General features: G+C 31.2%; 1 protein-coding gene across 2 annotated transcripts; it reads right to left on the reverse strand.

Annotated features, from left to right (window-relative positions):
* Window positions 1-953: 953 nt before the first annotated feature.
* LOC114193907 (cyclin-A1-1-like) lies at window positions 954-5,124 on the reverse strand. 2 transcript variants are annotated; one of them, XM_028083894.2, is made up of 12 exons: window positions 4,827-5,124; window positions 3,697-3,938; window positions 3,548-3,621; window positions 3,254-3,390; window positions 2,985-3,077; window positions 2,662-2,795; window positions 2,463-2,538; window positions 2,289-2,365; window positions 2,146-2,182; window positions 1,886-2,035; window positions 1,672-1,806; window positions 954-1,592 (listed from the first exon to the last, which is right to left on the reverse strand). In XM_028083894.2, exons 1-12 carry the CDS (start codon window positions 5,016-5,018, stop codon window positions 1,530-1,532), a joined length of 1,410 nt encoding a protein of 469 aa, XP_027939695.2. In that variant the 5' UTR covers window positions 5,019-5,124; the 3' UTR covers window positions 954-1,529. The 2 variants fall into 2 exon arrangements, with proteins under 2 accessions (XP_027939695.2, XP_027939694.2); XM_028083893.2 differs by having other exon boundaries at window positions 3,548-3,938.
* Between the last annotated feature and the right edge of the window lie 16,639 nt (window positions 5,125-21,763).

A 21,763-nucleotide genomic window follows, 5' to 3' on the forward strand; every position in this document is an offset into this window, starting at 1 on the left:
ATTATTTTGTTTTGAATGTCTCATGAACAACTTATGGATTGTACAACTGCTTAACGAACTACTTACTCATTAGAGCTTTTTATTCCTTGAAAAACATTTTTTCTTAAGCTATAATTAGATACTAATGTATGAATGATAAAATATTATTTTACACATTAATATATAAGTTGTAGTTAATCTTAATTTCTAATTTGATCTCAAATTGGAGAAAACAAAATTTGATCATTTTAAAAAATAGAGGAATTAAATTGAATCAAAATTTCAAACTGAAAGACTACATTGAAAACCACTAATGATATACTAACATGTGGCACGACCATGACTTTAACACATGACATTTTTTTAAATTACAAAATTTTAAAAAAATTAAAAATTTCATCAAGTGATAACACAACTATGATATGACATGTGACACAATCATGACATGACACGTGACACGACCATAACTTGACATGACCATGACATGACATGTGATATGAACAACACATGGCACGAACATGACATGACATGTGATATGAACAACACATGGCACGAACATGACATGACACATGACATATGTTTTTTTCTAAAAAAAATTCATAAAAATGATACATAAGTATAAGAACACGACATTAATGTCAACTTAACGATAAGGATCAAATTGAAACATCTTAAAAAATTGGAGGACCAAATTAAACCAACAAATAATAAGAAAACCAAAATAAATCAAACCAACAAATTAGATGACTACTAAATCACTAATTAAGCAAAATACTTTTTTGGAACATATTATGTAAGTGAAGGAACAAAACATATAACTTCTATAACTTCTAATAAAGTTATTGATTGAAAGTAAAATTGTGGTTTTTAATAAATTTTAATTGATAAAAAGTGTAATAGATAATGTTTTCTATAAAAAATAACTTTCGACTTCCTCCTTTTTTACATGCTACACTTGGTATTTATAGACAATCTATAACTAAGTGAATATCATATTTCAAATGCATGCTCGTCTTGAGGTAACATCGGAAAACTAAAATTTTCAATCACGAGTTACATCTCAACTTCTTCAAGCCTAGTGAAATCGAATCAAATCGGCTTCTCTATTCCTTTTACTAAATTATACTAAAACGTACAATACCTAAGAAAGGGAACTGATAAGCAAGCTTGATAATTTGCTGCTAAGCATATTTTCAAAATGGAATAAAAAAATACCTGAAATGTACACACTAAGAATAGAGGGAATTTGTCACACGAAATTCTAGAATGAATACTCGAGGGAATTCCTATGAGTACCATTTATGTGCTTTGTGTACGAGGAGGAGGGAAGTTGTCACATGAAATTTCTAATGTCATGTATATGTCACTAGCTTCACCAGCACATCTCCAAGATGTTTAGATCACACGTTTTATCTTTGACATATTACGATATATGTCTTCCAAATTAGAGCTATGCCTTTTAACAGGAAATGGTGCTTGCATCATTGAGACTGAATCTTTGTCAAAACTTGGCCTGTGCCATAATTGGATTGTCAACATCAATTCTTTGCTCAATTCTGGAAAACTTCTTGCGGAATTGAAACAGGGACGCACTTCTTGGCCACATATTTGTACTGCCACATAAATCAAGTAAGCAACCTAACTAAAAGGGAAAAACACGGCACAACAATTGTTTGAGCTTTGGCAAATTACCTTGTGCTGACTGTATTTCTCTCGGATGGCATGTAAATTAGAAGTATCGGTACTGCAACAAAGGCGATGGAGATCATTCACACAAGCACACAAATCAGAAGGCCGGTATTGTGTGTAATGCTGCAATATGGAATTCTGTTGCAAAATACAGAAATAGTAAGCCATCAAATTATACAAAACTTTCCCTCAATGGCGGTTGTGACGAGAAGCATACCCATGGTTTCTTTGAAGGGAAAAGTATAAATCTGCCAAGGAAAGTTGCTGAAGCAGCTATCAGTGATGGAGGATAACACAGCATGCTGTACTCCAAGAGAGACAATTCGGCAATAAAGTTGGTTAGGCACTCCAGTTGAAGTGAAGGTAGCTGAGAAAGTGGACGGGTAAGAAATCACCAAAATGTCAATATTTTAGAAAAGGAATCTACAACATTGAACAATAGTATTCTTTAATGCGTATTTAGAGCGCGAAAGATACCTCTTTGACATCATGAGCTGCTGCACGAACAAATCGTCTGAAATTATATTACATAAGAGAAAGAGTGAATGTTAGAACAGAGCAACTTAAAAGATTTTCCTAATCTTATTCATCAATTACAGTCGTTGGTAAGTACGTATTACCTTAAGAAACATTTAACTGTTGGGGCTGTCATTTCGAACTTAAGATAATTCAAAACAGCAGATTCCATTCGTAAAAGCTGCATTTAAATGAGTTTCGCAGAGATCTTCTCACTTCAAGTCATAGGAAAAAGGAACTTAAAACAGTAAAATTTAACCAACAAATTCAATGCATACCTCTTCTTTGATGTACGTATTATCAGTTATATAACAAAATTCCTCTACCTGTGGTGCACAAATCTCCTCGTATTTACTGTCAAACAGAACCAAAACTCAAATTATTGTTCTATATGTTAATTCTAGCATTCAGGGCCATAAAAAGGTATAAAATGCATCTATTTAGAAAACATGAAAAGGATATATTATGCTCCCTTACGAGGCAATCATCATGCAGGAAACACCAAGTAATTGTAATCTTTTTCTATTCATGGCATTCCCTGAAAGATACCGATCTACGTAGTTCACCGTCAAATACAATGTATCAGGTACAAGGCGATACTCCTCAGCCACCTGCAGTTGAAAAGTTGAAGTTTAGCATAATAAAAGGGGTTTCAGAACGAGATCTAACTTGAGCATAGACTTCTCAAAGAATAAATTAGCCCAAACTCCTTTTGTTTGCACCGTAACCACATCGATATTTTCTCTCTCTCTACAAATCACAGATTTCAAGACCCAAGACGTTTATGAACAAAAAAATACCTCAACAAGCCAGTCAATCAATATTGCACGCATGCTAACATTTATGTCATTCTGAATTCTCTCCATGAAGTCTGTGGAAGGCCTTTTATTTTCCTATGTTTCCAGAAATTGGAAAACATCCGAGATCAGAATACTATATAAATTATCATTATGAATTGATAGCAAACATTTGGCCAGCTAGTGGAGATGAAAGCAATAAGTCATTATATTCCATGTAGGAAATAAGAAACACAAGTCATTATTTTAACAGTGAAAAAACGAAGTGTTACCTCAGATTCACGTAGGTGCTTGTAGATATCACAAGCATAGGTTGCACAAAGCTGCGGATCCGAGCAAATGTTATCAATATTGACAACCTTGTCCTCTCTTTTCAAATCAACAACTATTTCCCCACTATATATGTTACCTGCAAACAAATGAAAATACCTTAGACTGAAAAAATGAAATACTATACTTCACTTCAAATAAGAAAAAAAAAAACGATCGTAATCAAAATTTTGATTGACCATGCAATTAAACATAAATGTGACTTAAAGTAAAGCAAAATTGCAGTAGTGCACAACCTTCTGGCTTGGTGGTACCACAAATGCTCAAATTGCTTGTCTTTCTCTGAATTGAATCAACAGCTGAGACATCCCTGTTGTCCAGATATTCAACTTCATCAGGACTCTTGATAGAATAAGAAGACAACGTTTCATCCATAGAAACGGACCTGACATCTGATTTAGCAGGAGAAACATCAAAGCTGCTCCTAACCGGCATAGAGACTCTGGCAACTGCAGGAGCAGCATCCTTCCTTTGTGGTAAGGAATTAGCCTTTGGAATGATAGTTGTGGCTGAGTTAATAGTCTTTAACTCACGTGATTTGTTACCACAAGCTGTTGATCTTGTGATGCTACTGCTTCTTGCGGGATCTTCTTTCTTGGTCTTGGCAGTTTTAATTGAACTTGACACCTTGCATTAAAAATCAAGCTAAGTCATGGATAAAACAAAACCTTAGCAACCAACTAACATACCCAAGCACTAAAGTTAAGCAGGTTTTTGTGATATCAATTGAACGGTATTCAATAAAAAAACAACGAACTTTTTGAATCATTAACGACTTAAGCATGTATTCCAAAAGTTTTCAACCTATTTAGCACAGAGGAAAGGAAAAAACAACAGAGAAAAATTTTAAACTGTTTTCTTCTTTTTACTATGAAGAAGATATTGAGGTTAGAATCCAAATTCCAGAACCTCCGACCTATTATATCAAAACCTCTCACCTGATTCACTTTAGAAAATTTTCAAATTTAAGAAAAAAAAATTGTTTTTCTTCAAATCTTTGCTTATAAAAATGAACTTTTCAGTCTCTTTACTTTTCATATACTCCTCAAATAAAATAATGCATTCTTATCGGTGGTTATCACCTCTTTATGTTCTTTCGACAATAGAAAACACTTTTAAATTTTTCAGAAAAGGTCGCCCTGGCCACAAATAACAAAACTCCAGCTGAAAAATCACACCGATTATAGAATTCTCATCACCAAAATCTCTAAAACTAAACTACAAATCTTCTTTTGGTCACACTGACAGAGACAATACAAATTCAAACACAAAAAGGATTTAAAAACCTCGTGTACCACAGCGCAACTTCACATTCGTGAAACATTTCCACAACAATAACATTATCCTTCAATAATCCAATTTACAATGCATGATACAACGTACTCCGATTCCAGAATCAAATTATTCAATATAAAACGAAAATGTTTTAACAAATCCTAATAATGTTACACGATCTCAGCGATGCCTTTCTGCAGATAAATCAATCAAAAAGTTAAACAGTAAAACGATCATTACCGAAGATGAGGAAGGCGCATTCCTCTGGTTTGTGATGTTGGCGAGCGGCGCTCTCTTCGCAGCCTTCCCCGACGGCACGACGGAGGAATGTCGTTTGGCCAGAGACGACGCCGTTGAGGAAGAAAACGACGAGCGACGATTCTGCGTCGACATTTCGTGTGCGCACGTGTTCGGAGAGAAACGATTTTTCATTTATAATGAACAAAACGGATCTTCGTTTTGTTGTTGTTGGCGCAGAATGCAGAGTAGGGAAACAGTGAAAGTTGGAAACTGGATAATTTGCTTTATTGTCGTAATTGTGAGAGGGTAGATGGGTTGGTTCAAAATCAGAACAAATCTGAACCGTTTATTGGGCTAGGTATTCGTTAGGAGCGGGTTCGGTCCCACGGATTTCAACGATTTCAAATTTCGTTATCACAGGTGGCAAACCTTTTCAAATTGCAAATTTCTCAGATACCACGTAAATCAAATATTTCTTTATTATTCAAATTTTATTTAGTTTCATGAAAACATATACACATTTTAGACTCAGTTTAATCTTGTTTTCTCCATTTTTAATGCAAGATTAGCGTGTATGATGAGTTTGCCTGCTTATAAAATACAAAATTCATTCAATTATTAACCATTCATTTGGGGTTTAATTTATTTATTATATGTTGTTTATGTGCTTTTAGTCATTGTAAAAATGTATGTCTTTACTTCTTGCAATTTTTCCAAATTTTACTTTTAATTTCCAAATGAAAAATTTATCAATGTTATTTTCTAATAAAAAAATAGTTGACATATATCACTTTTACTGTTAAATAAATTATCAATTTGTTTTACAAGTTAATCTTGTATGGTGTTAGTTGACATATATCACATTAATTGTTTCGGATGAATTTTCTAATAAAAAAATAGTTGACATATATAACATTAATTGTTTCGGATGAATTTTTGCTTTTTAGTACATTGTTTTTTAAAGAAGTACTTTTAATGCGTTAATATTTTTTTGGTAAATAATAAGTATTGGTATGTTGCGATTTTAGTATAATAAAAAAATAAAGTCTTATATTAAAAATTTAAATTTTATTAATTTTATTTAAATTTTATAATAATGAGTCTAATTAAATATACGTGTAATTTGTATTAATTGTCCCATCTGTTTATTAAAGAAAAATAGTTAATTTTAATACAAAGATAACTTTTTATTTATTTATTTATTTCGTTTTGTAAATTTAAAATCTTTTATGTACTTTTTTTAAGATTAATTGAATATTAACATTAATTGGTTCTCTAATAAAAATATATAATATTAATGTAATTCTAACAAAATTAATAAAATTAAAAAACTCAAACAAAATTAATTTAAAATTATATATTTTCTTATTATATTAAAAATGAAAATACGTGATTTCAGTACTTTCTTTAATAAACCAATTATTTTTTCTCACCTTTTTTTTTGGCATTTATATATTTTTGTAAAATTAATTGATTAATAGTTTTTTGTTCGGTCTTAGTTTTTACATCATTGTTTTTCGTTTGTGTTATATAATATCAACATTGATTACTAATGTGGCACAATCTCTTCATTATCCACTTTTTATGTAGTGAATTAAATGGAGTCATCTAATAAAATATTATTAGTTTGAGATATTTTATGGCTTCTTGATATTAACTTTTTTTTCTTGGCAATGTAATATTGTAAAACAAGACACCGAAATTTTGAAAAAGGAAACACGGAATAATACGTAGTATAGAGAAATAAAAAATCCACAAACATAAATTATTAACCTACTTAAAAGGTATCACGAAACTATCGTGGCAAAATAAATTATAGAACCTTAACCAATATTTATCACATGGAAACAACTTGCTCCTCACGTCATCGTGTAACAATGATAATTAACAGGAGAGACTGACATTAATGACAAACACAACTGAACAACTAAGCCTGATTAAAAAAAAATTGAGACAAAAAATAGGGTCTAAAAACTATTTCTTATAGATGAAAGGCTAAAAGCATAACTTACCAAAAAATTATTTATGAAATTATTTAGACAAATTAATGGCGTGATCAATCACGTAATGGTGTAATGATGGGACTGACTAAAAATTTATTTAACTCAACTTATTTCAAAAGAAAACCTAACATGGGACTGATTTAATGATGTAACGTATTATTGTTGTTTTTATGTTGAGTTTATGATTCATGCTTTACGTTAATTATTTCTAGTTATATGTATATCATTAAAATGTTTTAAAAATATTTTCGTTCTTTTAAATATTATCTTAATAAGAACATATATTAATACATTTTAGTACCATTTGTTCTATATTATATTTAATTTTAAAAATTAACATACATATTTACAAATAGAATAATGATATCACTATAATAGCGTTACATTCTTCTTGGTCGAAAAAAATAGAGACACTACTAGAATTGGCCTGATCGACCCCAATTGGACACAAAATAAAATATAAAAGATAGAGTAGGTCAAATTAAAGAATAAATAAAAAATAATATTAAATATTACATGGACAAAGTTGACATCACGAAATATATTTTTATCAACATAAACGTGAGTCAGGTTAATATTGTGTAGAGAAAGTAAATAAAAAATAAAAATATTAACAAAAAATGGGTCAAGTTCACTTTAAGATGGATGCAAATTAACCAATAAATAAAATAATAATATTAAACATTGTCCGGACCAGGTTAAAGCTAAAAACAATTTTTTTTTTATATAAGTATCGGTCTAGCTAATGCCAAGTAAAAGAAATAAATAAAAAATAAAAATATTAATGAAAGAGCGACTCTAACCTATTATAAGATGAAGGCAAATTTAAAAATAATAATATTAAACAATGTGACGTTAAATGAGTTATATTTATAAATTAAAAATAGAAACATTAATGAAACACATCAAGTTACTCTAAATTGAAAGCAAACTAAATAATAAACAAATATAAAAATATTAAACTTTGTGTGGGTTAGACCAACACTAAAAAATAATTATTTATTAATATAAATGTCGATCTAGATGATGCTAAAAGAAATAAATAAATAAAAAATTAATAATAGAAGGGTTAAACTCGCTCTAAAACAGACACAAATTTAAAAATAGGTTTAATTAGTCGGATGATACCCATTTTCATTTAAATGTGTCAGTTTTTGTTTTTAAAAATGTGTCAATTAAGTCCCAACATTTGAAAAGGTAATTAGGTTTTTTTTTTACAAAAAATTATTAATATAGTTAAGAGTATTAATATTTAAAATGACTTACAAAATTAAGTATTCATATTTATATTAAAATTAATAGTAAAAGTCATGAATTAAGTTAAAAGTTTTAGTAATTTTTAGTAGAAAGGGACCTGATTAAAACATTTTTTCAAAAGTTGAAACTAGATTGACACATTTTAAAAAGTGGGTACCAAAGTGACACATTTAAACAAAAATGAGTATTATCCTACCAATTAAACCTTAAAAATAATAATATTAAACATTGTGTGGGCTAAAGTTATGCTAAACTAGTTGTATCTATGAATTAAAAAATAAATGAGGGATGCATTTACTTGATATTGCACACATTTTGTTTTCCCGATTCCCACGTGAAATATTTCCTTCTCTTTTTTTCCCACTTTTCAGGAACTCATTTTGAATTTCCCACTCAAGCTCATTTCACTTTCTCCCTCAAGCTTATCTCACTTTCCACCTTCCTCGAGCTCATTTCACTTAGAAAAGTGCTAGAGAAAATACGGGTGAAACCCTTTTCCCTTCTTCTCAGTTTCAGTTTTAGGTGAGGCACCTCATTTTCCAATTCAATTGAGGCCTAGATAAAGTGTTCCAAATAGATTTTGAAGATTGTGGCTTTGTTAGACATTGAAAGGTGTAGGAGTTGCAAACTAGACTATTTTGATTTTTCAATCTCGTACCTTATTTGTCTTGGGTTGGAAAACCAAGTTGCTCTTCCTGTGCAGAATCGAGAAATTAAACCTTTTCTGTTTTTGCAAACAATCTCTAATTGGGGATATTTATTTTTAAAAAAATGGCTGGCGAAGGTTAGGTCATCTCTAATTGAAATATTTATTTAAAGAAGAAAAAAGTTAGTGAGAATTGAGTGTGAGCTACACGAACACTATTGCCAATTGTTTGAAAAAAAATTGAACTTTTAAATATTTTTTTAAAATTAAAATAATTATTTTATCAATTTTACATTTTAAGTCATCATGTCTTTAAATTTAACTGATTTTATTTAATTTAACCATTTTTAAACTTAATCATTTTTTAATTATTAAACTCTATGAAATAAATAAAAACTATTTAAAATAGAATTTCATAAATTATTTTAATTTCATAGTTATAATAATAATAACAACAACACATGCGCTTTAACACATTTGTTTTCACTAGTTAATATAGAAATTGTTTTATCATCGATATAATTTATGTTACTCAAGTTGATTTCCCAAACCCTTGCAAAATTATTAGCCATCCTAGGTAGAGGTTGGGCTAGGATATGAAACTATAGTCCAAGTGAGTAAGATTATATAGGAAAAACATTCTAATTATGAGTAGGGAAGAAATAATCTTATAGATTGTACTTAACCTAGCTTGAGAGAGAGGAAACTTGATTTCTACGTAGGGGAACCTTGAAAGAACAATTTGAGGTTTAAATTTCTCCTTAGATGAAAGTCACTTGTGTGCATAAACGTAGTCTTGAATCTGGTTAACAGTTGCAAGTCATGCAATGACCAGTTCTCAAGATCATTATCTATAAAAGTGGCTAGCCTTAGGTTTGAAGATCCTACAAGGGGCATGAGCAAGCTCTGAGGGCTCATGAGCAAGCTCTGAGTGCTCATGAGCAAGTGATAACGTTGTCGTTAAGCGATCAAATTACCACTACTTAACTTTAGCAACTTCAGTATTGCCAAGTTAGTAGTGAACAAACTAGTTAGGGTTAAGATAACCCTCAGTCGTCTCTCAATGAATACGAAATTGATTTCAAATATTTGAGTTTTATAAAAATCTATCCAAAATGCAATTAAAACTAGAAACTATAAAAATATGATGGGGTTTTGATATGCAAAGAATAAATGACACAAATAAGAGATTGTAAACACAGAAATAGTAAATAGTTCAATTCCACTGCTTTTTCAAAATAGGATTCTTCATCGGTTATCTAGAGATTATTGTTAAATTAATTATTGTTGTTGATTTACAAATCAATCAATGTAAAGTCTCAATTCATTTGTTGGCATTCTCACTTTTAATCAAAGTACAATCTCAATTAAAAGTGAGAAGTTTTAGATTATCCATAGTAAATTCAACCAAAGTACAATCTCAATTAAATTTTACTATACCTAATCATGTTTATTCATTTGTTTCCTCACCAAATAGAAAACTTAATTAATCAAAGTAAAGTCTTGACTAATTTTAGTTAAAATGATTACCTTTAATCAAAGTAAAGTCTCAATTATTGGAAAAAACTTATTTAATCACATGAAAGTTTCTAAATAAAATCAAAGTAAAGTCTCAATTGAATTTAAAATCTCTTTCACTCATATGATTAGCATGTGTGTAGATTTAAAATCATTATTTTCTATTCAATTAAGAAGCAAAGGACATAGATAAACAAAAACCATAACAATAATCAAAATAACAAATACATAAATTCATCTAACCTCAGAATTCAATTAAGAAATTATAGTGGAATCAACACTAAAAGCTTAGCCCTCCATGGCTTGGATGGAATACATGATAATATGATGAAGGAAAGAAAATAAAAATAAAGGAAGAATGAGAGATGTGGTGGATGACGGTATTTTCCAAAACCAGAGAGTTGTTAAGTGTCTTCTTCTGCCCCCTTAGGCCTCTCTTTATAGACTTCAATTGGACTTGGACTTTATTTGTTCGGTTGCTAAAATCTTTTATCTTTATTTAATTAATTAGCAACTTAATTTTTGTCCAATTTCCAATTTTGCCCATTTTGTTTAACCATTTTTACAATATTGACCAGAATTTGATCAGAGTTGATTGCTGCTTTGACCAATTGACCTGTTGACCAGTTTGACTGTGCAATAGCAGACTACATGTGACAGAGTGCACTTTCTCTCTCCAGAATTAGGGTTTCTGATGCAATGCAATGGAGGAATGAGCTTTAACGGCTGTTGCGTGGACATTGTTGGTCACGGTGGTGGCTGATGGATTACGGAACGCTGATTATGCTAATGCGTGCTGCGATGGTTGTCGGTGCGGTGGTGTAGTGGTCTTCTTCTTCTGCGAGGCGCTACTGCTCCGATCTGGCTCGCATCGTTTATAGTGGATGGTGGAGTGTGAAGGTGTTGCACGAAAATGAAGACTTTAGTCGCTGCATTCTTCGGTTGTTGCAGGTTGTGGTGGTGATGCGACGGTGTGCGCGAATCTGGTTCGTGGAAGAAGATGATGCGAGGTTTCCATGGCTGCGCAAATCTGGATCGTCTTCAAGCACGGAGGATGAAGGTGCATGAACAGTTCAGGCGAGTTGCAAAGATGATGGAAGCCTGTGAAGGTGGTGGTTCGTTGCGAAGAAGATGACCGTGCCGCTGCTGGTTCGTGAATGGTGGATGCGTTGATGAACGAAGGTGTTGCTGGTCCAGGTGCGGTGCAGCTGCTGCGGTGGCTGTCATGATGAGTGGCAGTCTGCGACGTGTTTTTCGGCGAGTTGACGTTGGATGGCATGGAGGATGGCGGCTGCCGACATGTTGATGGTGGGAGAGGAGAAAGATTAGGGTTAGGGTTTCATTTTGGAAGATGGTGACGTGGCAAGCTCTGATTGGTCAATTTGGTGGTCCACTTGTAGAAGGAATGTGTAAATAAAATCTGGAGGTGCATTTAGCTCTTGACTATTTCTTTCCAGAATTTGCTGATTTTTGACTTATTTTGTAACTTTGAATATTTCAAATCCACACTTTTAATGACCTAAATTAAACTTCAGCTGCATTAACAAACGTTAGAATATCCAATAATATTTTATGCAACTAAAATCAATTTTTACACCATTTTTACCTTACGTACTCAATAAATCCAATAATCACAAATCCTAATTAAATCAATCCTTGAGCACAAAAATTCTATTAAATCCCCAAATTTAAACATTAAATGAGGGCAAAAATTTGAATCATCAGCAAGTTGTGAGGGAAAACATCAACTCGAACAACACCTTTGCCTTTATACATTAAAGGGAAAGCATATTTAGAAATATGCATGATAATGGGGAACTTAGTGTTCTTAGTGGTACTTGGATGAACTAGTCCAAATGCAAAGAAGGTATTCATAGTATGTTGTTGATACAATTTGATAGGATTTTAGCATTAGTGGCACTCTTAAAGAAATGTGTTAAGCATTATCAAAAGCTCAAAGATATACATGATCCTTCCATTCTTCAAAGTCATCGCTTTCTTCCAAATGAATATGATCAAGTTCATAAGTGAATTACATGTAAATAGGTATTGACTCGTGAATCCATGGGAGATGTACCACAATCATCTCTATCAAACCAAATCATCATTGGTAGAGTATGTTACTAACATACATCCATGGATTGTGGCGAAGTCTTTTAAAACTACCACTACTAGTCGTTTCATTAATGAACGAAGTTGGTTTAGTAGCCAATACCCATTATGGAACAATCCATATAGATTCATCAACCATGACATTACGATTGTTAAATTGGAGGCAACTATTCCTCATGGGACTCTCTTGTAAAAAGTAAGAGCCATTGGATTCTTCACAATCTTATCCTTTAAAGGTAGTAATAACATCATGATCATCATCATGGGTGTTAGTTGGTGTGTTCAAAAACTATTAGATGACAGTTATAATTCTCTATTATAACATTTTGCCCATCTATATGATATTGATGAATATACAAGTGCAAATTCGTGCAATATTAAGTTTGTTGCTTCAGTCTCTTTCCCTGTCAAGTTATTATGTTCCAAAGTCTCTATCATTTCTCCAACATCTGGTATCAAGAGCCAGCAAGATCGATGGGGCCTGGTGTCTTCTCAACTAATCTACCCACTCTCAATGGCAAGAATTGGGATAGATGGCATGTACAAATGAAGGCGATTCTTAGGTATCAAGAAGCTGCAGAGATAGTTGAAGATGGGTTCCAAGTGCTAGGCGAGAAAGCCACAAAAGCATATAAGATGCTTTATAGAGTAAACAAGAAGCGTGACTGTAAAGCTACCATTCTTTCTACATCAATGTGTTGAAGATGCTTCTTTTGAGAAGATTGCAGGTGTTGCAACTTCAATGGAGACGTGGCAGATTCTTGAAGCATGTATTGAAGGGGCAGAAAAAATCAAGAAAGTAAGATTGCAAACAATGTGGTGTCAATACAAATTGATACAAATGAGAAGTAGTGAGACAATAGCCTAATATTTAAACAAAATTGTGACCCACGAATGTAATGAAGAATTGTGGAGAAAAGATTACAGAGCGAACTATTATTGAAAAGATTCTGCGAACCTTGAGTTTTAGATTCGATCATATAGTAGTGGCAATTGAATAATAAAAAAAGATTGAAGACTTGAAGGTTGAGGAATTGTAAGGGTATTTGGAGGCTAACGAATAGAGATTAATCGAAAGATAGGGTGAGAAATCAGGAGACCACTGAGCTTTACAAGCGCAAGCCTTGAAGAAAAACAATTTTAGTTTCAGAGGAAACTATCGAGGTCATGGTCAAGGAACACGTTCTAGAGGTGGTTTGGGAAGATCTTGGCAGAATCAAGATTTTGAGAAGAATGTTGAAGATAGGTTAGAGAACTCGTATACGTAGATGAACTCCAATCATTGGAGAGGAGGATAGGAAAAGCTCGATAAAAAAAATAGTTCTCCTAGCCTTAAACAGAACATTCAAAGTCAAGCTCAACACTATAGAAACCCAATGTTTTTCCATTGTAGTATTATACGAATCTTGGGTTTGGCACTTAAGGATGGGGCATCTGAATTTGAATGACTTGAGTCTATTGGGAACTCGAGGTATGGTTTCTGGTTTACCTCATATGGCAATTCCGAAAAAGGTGTGTGATAATTGTTTGATAAGTAAGCAAACTAGAAAGAAATTTAGCTTCTAAACTAGGTCAAATGCTAATGATATTTTACACATTGTTTACTCGAATGTTTATGGTTCTTTTGATGTGCCTTCATTGAGAGGAAATAGATACTTTTTCTATCTGTGGATGAGTTTAGCATAAAGATGTGGTTGTAATTGCTTAAAGAAAATAGTGAAGTGTTCATTATCTTTAAGGAGTTTAAAGCACTTATGGAAAATCAATCAAGGTGGTCTCTAAAGGTGTTAAGAACTGACCGTGGGGGAGAGTATACATCTAATGAATTTGAGAGGTTCTGCAAAGGGCATGAAGTTGTTCATGAGGTGGTTGCTCCCTACACTCCTTAACACAATGGAGTTGTGGAAAGAAGAAATCAAATTGTTGTGAACATGATCAAAAGCATGCTAAAACAAAAGGGTTTGCCATACAAGTTTTGGGGTGAGGCAGCGATGATTGCTTCTATATGCTCAATAAATATCCAACCAAGAAGCTTGAAGGAAAAGTTCTAGAGAAGGTGTTGACATGGACAAAACCCTCTGTTAAGAATTTGAAAATCTTTGGTTGTTTGAGCTTTAAACATGTTCCAAATCAGCGAGGGAAGAAATTGGATGTTAGGAGTGAGCCCATGATCTTTCTTGGTTACAACTCTATAAGTTCTTATAAAATGTATAATCCCAAAACCTTTTAGGTGTGTATAAAATATGTAGTTTGATGAATACAGTTCTTGGCAAGAATCTTAGGATTCAAATGTTCCAAATTTGCAGTTTATTTGGGAGGAAAATACTCTTTTTGAGAACATAAATTGTGCTGAAACACAAAAGGCTCCAAACAGACCAACCAGGATTAGATATGCACCTTACTTGTTCACTGATTATCAAATTTATACTGATGATGTTGTCATTGAAGAAGGAGAATTGGTTCAACACTTGGCACTCATGGTTGACCTTGAACCAATTATGTTTAAAAAAGCCATTACAAAGACCACTTGGAAGACTGAGATGGAAGAAGAAGTGAAAAGTATTGTGAAGAATGAGACGTGGGAAATGATTGATTTACCACAAGATAAGACTCTTATTGATGTGAAATAGGTCTTTAAGGTGAAAGTTAAACCAGATGGTTCATTGCTAAAACACAAGGCACAGTTGGTGGCAAAAGGATTCATGCAGAAGAAGGGTCAAGACTAATCTGATGTTTTCACACTTGTGGCAAGGTTAGAAACAATAAGGCTGATTGTAGCTTTGGCCAACTTGAGACACTAGAAGTTGTGGCAATTGGATATTAAATCAACCTTCCTTAATGGTTGGTTAGATGAAGTAATATATGTTGTCAAACCCACTAGTTTCATGAAGAAGGGGAATTAACACAAAGTTATGAAGTTGAGAAAAGCTTTGTATGGGTTGAAGCAAGCCCCTAGAGCTTGAAACAATAGAATATACACTTTTCTCCTAGGCCTTGGCTTTGTGAAATGTCCAATTGAGTATGGAGTTTATGTGAAAATTGTACAATTGAACCAATTGATCATTATATGCCTTTATGTGGATGACTTGCTCATAATTGGTAGCAATACAACAGATATTGAAAAGATTAAACAAAATCTGAAAATGGAGTTCAAAATGACAGATTTGGGCACATTGTCATATTTCTTGGGGTTAGAGTTTTTCTATACAGAGAAAGGTATCATTATGCATCAAAAGAAGTATGTCTTAGAGGTTCTAAGCATATTCAACATGTTTGACTACAATTATGTTGAGACTCCAATAGAGACAAAACTAAATCTCACTATAAGAGATGGAGAAAAGCCCATAGATGCAACTATGTTTAGAAAAATGGTAGGCAACTGGAGGTTCATTTGCCAAAGCATGCCTAAAATTGCCTATAGTGTTGGATTAATAAGCAGGTTCATGAAGGATCTAAAATAATCTCATTTGTTGGTTGCAAAAGGAATTATTATGTATTTGAAAGAGACCTTGAATTTCAGGATTCTATTTTTGAATGAGAAGAATGAAGAAAATGGTCAGTTGTTGTTGACAACATACTTTTACTCAGATTGGAGTGGTGATGTAGTAGATAGGAAAAGCACCATGGGTCAAATTTTCTTCTTCGCTAGTTCACCTATTTCATAGAATTCTAAGAAACAAATTGTTGTGGCCTTGTCAAGCTGTGAAGATGAATACATATCAACATGTTCAGAAAAATTCCAAGCCTTGTGGTTATTGTCATTTTTAAATGAGTTGAAGGTCTCAGATGCACACTCAGTAGAGTTACTTGTTGACAACAAATCGACTATATATTTTGCTAAAAACCCGATGTCTCATTGCAAGAGCAAGCATATAAAGACTAAGTTTCACTTTCTAAGAGACCAAGTCAATAAAGGCATGATTAAGCTGAAACATTGTAGGACTGAGGATCAATTGGCTGATGTTTTAACTAAAGCATTGAAGGCTGACATATTCAAGAAGTTAAGAGATATGTTAAGAGTTGTTTGTTTTTCATTGTAAAAGTTTTTGAATCAAGGAGGTGTGTTAGTTGGTGTGTTCAAAAACTGTTAGATGACAGTTATAATTCTATGTTATAACATTCTGTCCATATATGCCATTATTTTGATATTGATGAATATACAAGTGCAAATTCGTGAAATATTAAGTTTGTTGTTTCATTCTCTTTCCTTGTTAAGTTATTCTATTTTAGAGTTTCTATCTTTTCTCCAATAATGGGAAGCCTATAAAAAGAATCAAAGTTAGAAATAATAATTATTTGTACAATGATTGTTTCTTCATCCTAAATAGTAGGATCCAAAATTGATAGTAGTTGTGCATCAATGATCATTTCATTAGAGCTCACATCATCTACATTGAATAGCTTATCATCGTCACACACAGATATAAACATAACTTCATTTCATGTAAACGCAAGAGTAGATAACGTAAACTACACACTATAAAAAAGTAAAATATTACTGACAGTCACAATTCATCAATAATAGAAAAACCTGTCGGTAAGTCATGTTTTGTAACAAATTACTGACAACCCAAAACCCATCAATAAACTACATTGACATCCAAAATTTGTTGCCAATTTTACCAATAGATGGAGAAATGTTTCAGTAATTACCAATGACCATAAATTCGTTGGTAAGGGTTCGTCAGACAATATCTATTGGTAATTAAAGACAGATTCTGGTCGTCGGTAGCATCATGGTAAAATATGTGATTAGGTCTCTTTCTTCCTCTTCATTTTCCTCTTCCTCTTCTTTTTCCTTTGTTTCTTCATCCTCTCCTTCCCCTCCTCCTATTTCTCTTCCTTTTCCTCTTTCCTCTTTCCTCTTTCCTCTTTCCCCACCTCCACCTCCTCCTCATCCCCCTACTTCTCTAACTCTAATAACCACTGCCTATGTGTTTCTAACATGTCATTGGCGCACCTCCACGTTAAGGCCCATGTCCCATCATTTCACCATCTAGCCTTTGTCGCATCACCACCGAGCCATTAGTAATTCACTACAAAGCCTCCACCTCCTCCTCTTCCTCCTCTTCTTTTTTTCTTCTTCTCCTCACTGATCACCCCTTAATATACAAAAAACTCCATTAGAGTGGATGCAAAATTTGCCGCCCACATGTCTAACAGATTTACCGATAAGAAATACCTCGGTAATTGTAATAATAAGTTACCGACAAAAATATTTGTTGGTGATATGAATTGTAATTTATCGATGGACCTTGTTGACGAATTTTACCATCGATAATTATAATTATAAGTTACTGACGAAAGCATTGGTCAGTAACACAAATAGTAATTTATCGACGATTTTTTCTAACGAATTTTACGGACAAATTTGTTACCAGCGAAAGTATTCGTTAGTAAATTAATTTGTGAAATTTGTCAAAACATTTATTAGTAAATTTGAGTTTACCAGCAAATTCTTTGTCATCAGTAAAAATTCGTCGATAATTAATAAAATTATTGTAGTGTTATATATATATATATATATATATATATATATATATATATAACCAATGGAAAAATTAATTACAAATGTAATAAAGAGTACTATCAAACATTTAACACATTATGGAATGCATTAGGAAATTGTAACGAAAATCATAGTAGAAACAAATTTGAAGAATGATGAACAATTGAAGAATAGTAGAATTTGAACGAAATAAATAGACATAACAACGTTGGAATGTAAAGAAAAGCTTATAAGTGCATAGAAAATCTAGTATGGTGCAATTCCCTTTGGAAATTACAAAATTAGTGCAAATTAAAAAAAAAAATCCATCCTAGGTAAGTCATGAAAAGCCGGGACAACTTTATTATAAAGAAGTTGTGTCAGTCAAATAATACTTCACTTAATTTGAGTTGAAATTGTGCGAAGATGAGGAGACTTTCGTGTATAGGATAAAGTCGTCACATGATCAAACGACTTTGATTAAAAGTTAATTACCTTTTAAGTAAATTCGTGCAATTATGAAGAGATTTCTTTGAAGTTATAAAATGAAGAAGTCGTGTCGTTATGAGAAGACTTCTTTGATGGTTATGAAATAAAAAATTTATGCCATTATGGTAAGACTTGTATGAAATGAAGAAGTCATGTTATTATGAGAAAACTTTAGTGTTATAGATAAAAGGAAGAAGTTGTATTACAATAGAATGACTTTTTTGTAGTGTGTAAAGTTGAAGTCATCATACACTTTATATGCTTTCTTGTTAAAGTTTTTTTTTTTTTATGATTTTTAATATCAATGAAGTAAAAATTAAATACATTAAATATTCTTAGGAGAGAGAAAGAAAGTAGATAACGAATAGAATAAAAAAAAGTTAAATACATAAAATATTTGTTTTTAATATTTTATTTTCTCTTCACCAATGTCATTAGATGTACAATAAAATTACTTTTTTTTTTCATTCGATCCGTTATCGAGTAAAATTAAATGCATTAAATATTTGTTTTTAATATATTTTGTTTTCTCGTCACCACACAAAAAGATGTTATTAGATGTACAGTAAAAAAAATATTCATTCTATCCGTTATTAAGTAAAAGTTAAATACATTAAATATTTGTTTTCTAATATATTTTATTTTCTCTTCATCAAAGATGTTATTACATGTAATGTAAAACTACTTTTTATTTTCATTCTATCAGTTATTAAGTAAAAGTTAAATACATTAAATATTTGTTTATTATATTTTTTATTTTCTCTTCACCAAATATCTTATTATATGTACAATGAAACTACTTTTTTTTATTCTATTCGTTGTTAAATAAAAGTTAAATACATTAAATATTTGTTTTTTTAATATATTTTATTTTTAGTGTACTTTTCATACTACACAACAATCGTTCCATTGTAATATAACTTCTTCCTTTCATTTCTAGCACTAGAGTCTCCCCATAATAACACAATTTCTTCATTTTATGTGTTACTAAAGTTTTCCAATAATGGTAGGACTTCTTTATTTCATCACCATCAAATAAGTCTTTCAATAATGGCATAACTTTTTCATTTAATAACTAATCATATAAATTAAAAAAAAAAACGTTAGTGTTCATGAGAAGGTTTAAATGATCAATAACAATTGTTAAATAATGTTACTATGGTTTATTTTTTTAATTAAGAAGAAGAATTAGACAATAAATTATAAATTAATAATATTATATTTGATGGAACGTATTACAAATTTTCACATGAATAAGTGTGATTGATGAGCAACGGAATCAGTAAAGGTTGCAGCAACGGGTTCAAGCGCAGGGCTTTCGAGAGAAACACAATCATTCCAAACACTATCACTTTTACAAAGGATCTGATTCTTCTTTGTCCTATAATCTGGCCTTTGCAAAATGTATTTTGTCATATCATCGTGGCATTGTTTTCCTACATCATTCACAAGCTTGTCACAGCATTCACAAGTAACGGTGTCGTTACCAAAAAATATAGCTGAGAAAATATTAACACCACAATCTGGGTACAACTTAGCAGCACAGTTTTGTAAATATTGTTCGTATGATGACAATGGCCTTGCTGCATCATTTGCTTCCCAAATCATCTCTCTTGAAACTCCTCTTTTCACCATTAAAGTAAGGCTAATTGTAAGAACTACTACGACACAAAAGTTGTTGAATGTACCCATGCTTTCGAATCATGGTTTTCAAATGCTTTGGAACACTGCATTTATACCACAATTTTCGTAACATTTTTACTTTAATCACTTCTCATAACTTTTATAATTCATTTGTGTTAAAAGTTTGATAAAACGTATGATTATAACTTAATTCATGAATCAACAGTTTTTCATATTCATATGTTTCCATGCAAATTAATTGTTTCAAATATAAATGCATAACACCTTCACAAAACTTACTTTTTACTTTATTCGAAAAAATAACCTAGACCTATATAAGTAAATCATGTGTATATGATGAAATCATATTCTTATATTTAAAGATAAAATATATTTTTAATAATCTAAGATGGATATATATATATATATATATATATATATATATATATATATATATATATATATTACATTCATAATCAATTTTATCATGCGAGAAAATTATTCATTTTATCTTCTTTTTTTCTTAAGGAGACATAAGTGTAATGACTCATTTTATATGACTTTACTCCGACAATACATAATTAGGTTTTTGTTCAAAATAGTGGAGACAAATAGAGGATGGAAAAAAAAAGAATAAGAATAAGAGGTAATAAATGACTGGAAATAGAGTTTATTTTGTTGAATAGAAAAATTATTTTACTTATTATTATTTTATGGTTATTAATATTATTTTATAAAAATAATAATAATTATTATTATTATTATTGTTAATAAATATAACTAAAGATTGTTAATACAATCTAGAGGTACTAAAATGTACTTTACCTCAAATTATGATAGTACTAAATGCGATTAGTCATTGGACTAATTATTTCATATTTTTATATTAGTAGTTATATGCTTATAATCTAATGATGCTCTTTATTTAACTAATTTTTTACGCGTACTTTAGCAGAAAGATTAATAGAAAAATAAATACCAAACAATTCATATAAGTTAGTATATTCATAAAAAACAATGTTTAAATATTTTCTACATATAAAATAGAAATATATATATATATATATATATATATATATATATATATATATATATATATATATATATGATAAGTCAAACTAAGGTTAATAATTAAATAAATCCAAGTATAATGTCAAACACACTTTATTATCAAACACTACCCAAGATGTGACAATTGTGTAGTTATGAAATAATGTGATTGATGGAATAAAACTTGAATTATACAGGCGTGAAAGCTTACATTTAAAAGAGAAAGATTAAAATGCATGAGACTAAACATGTAAAAAAAGAAACAACTTAAATTCGACAAAATGAAGAAACTTGAAGTATGTCTTAAAAGGTGGATGGATCTATCAAATCAATAATTTCAATAGAAAACATTCTCCATGGTTGATTTTATAAGCTTGTGGCGCGTGGAGATTATAGCACCACAACAAGAATAAGTTGCAAAAGAAAAGAAAAAATGAATTAACAAGATGGAAAGAATACACTACGTTTAGAAAGAGTTTCATAGGATAAGTATTACGAAAATTCACTACTTGAAAGGCTCTTCAAACCAAAGGCATGCTCTCAATATACTCAAAGTACTCTAAGAACATGATTTCTATTAAATTCAAGAGGAACTTTGACCCGCTTTTATAGAACATATTTTCAGCCAGAGAAGAATGAAATAAGTTTCAATCAACGTTTCTAAACGTGAATACATGAAAAGGAATTCTAGATGTGAACACAAAAATAATAATGACATTTAGTGTGAACATAAACTTAATAAAGATATTTA

This window comes from Vigna unguiculata, chromosome 8, assembly GCF_037176805.1.
Source record: "Vigna unguiculata cultivar grain cowpea cultivar isolate G323 ecotype 2 chromosome 8, ASM3717680v1, whole genome shotgun sequence".
NCBI lineage: Eukaryota > Viridiplantae > Streptophyta > Magnoliopsida > Fabales > Fabaceae > Vigna > Vigna unguiculata.

Excerpts from the sequence above, each read along its gene's own strand:
- LOC114193907 (XM_028083893.2), bottom strand. The coding sequence starts at position 5,018 with ATGAAAAATCGTTTCTCTCCGAACACGTGCGCACACGAAATGTCGACG. Across the intron at positions 2,036-2,145 it reads CAGCTCATGATGTCAAAGAG|CTACCTTCACTTCAACTGGA; the intron begins GTATCTTTCGCG and ends CCACTTTCTCAG. Across the intron at positions 1,807-1,885 it reads TCCCTTCAAAGAAACCATGG|AATTCCATATTGCAGCATTA; the intron begins GTATGCTTCTCG and ends ATTTTGCAACAG.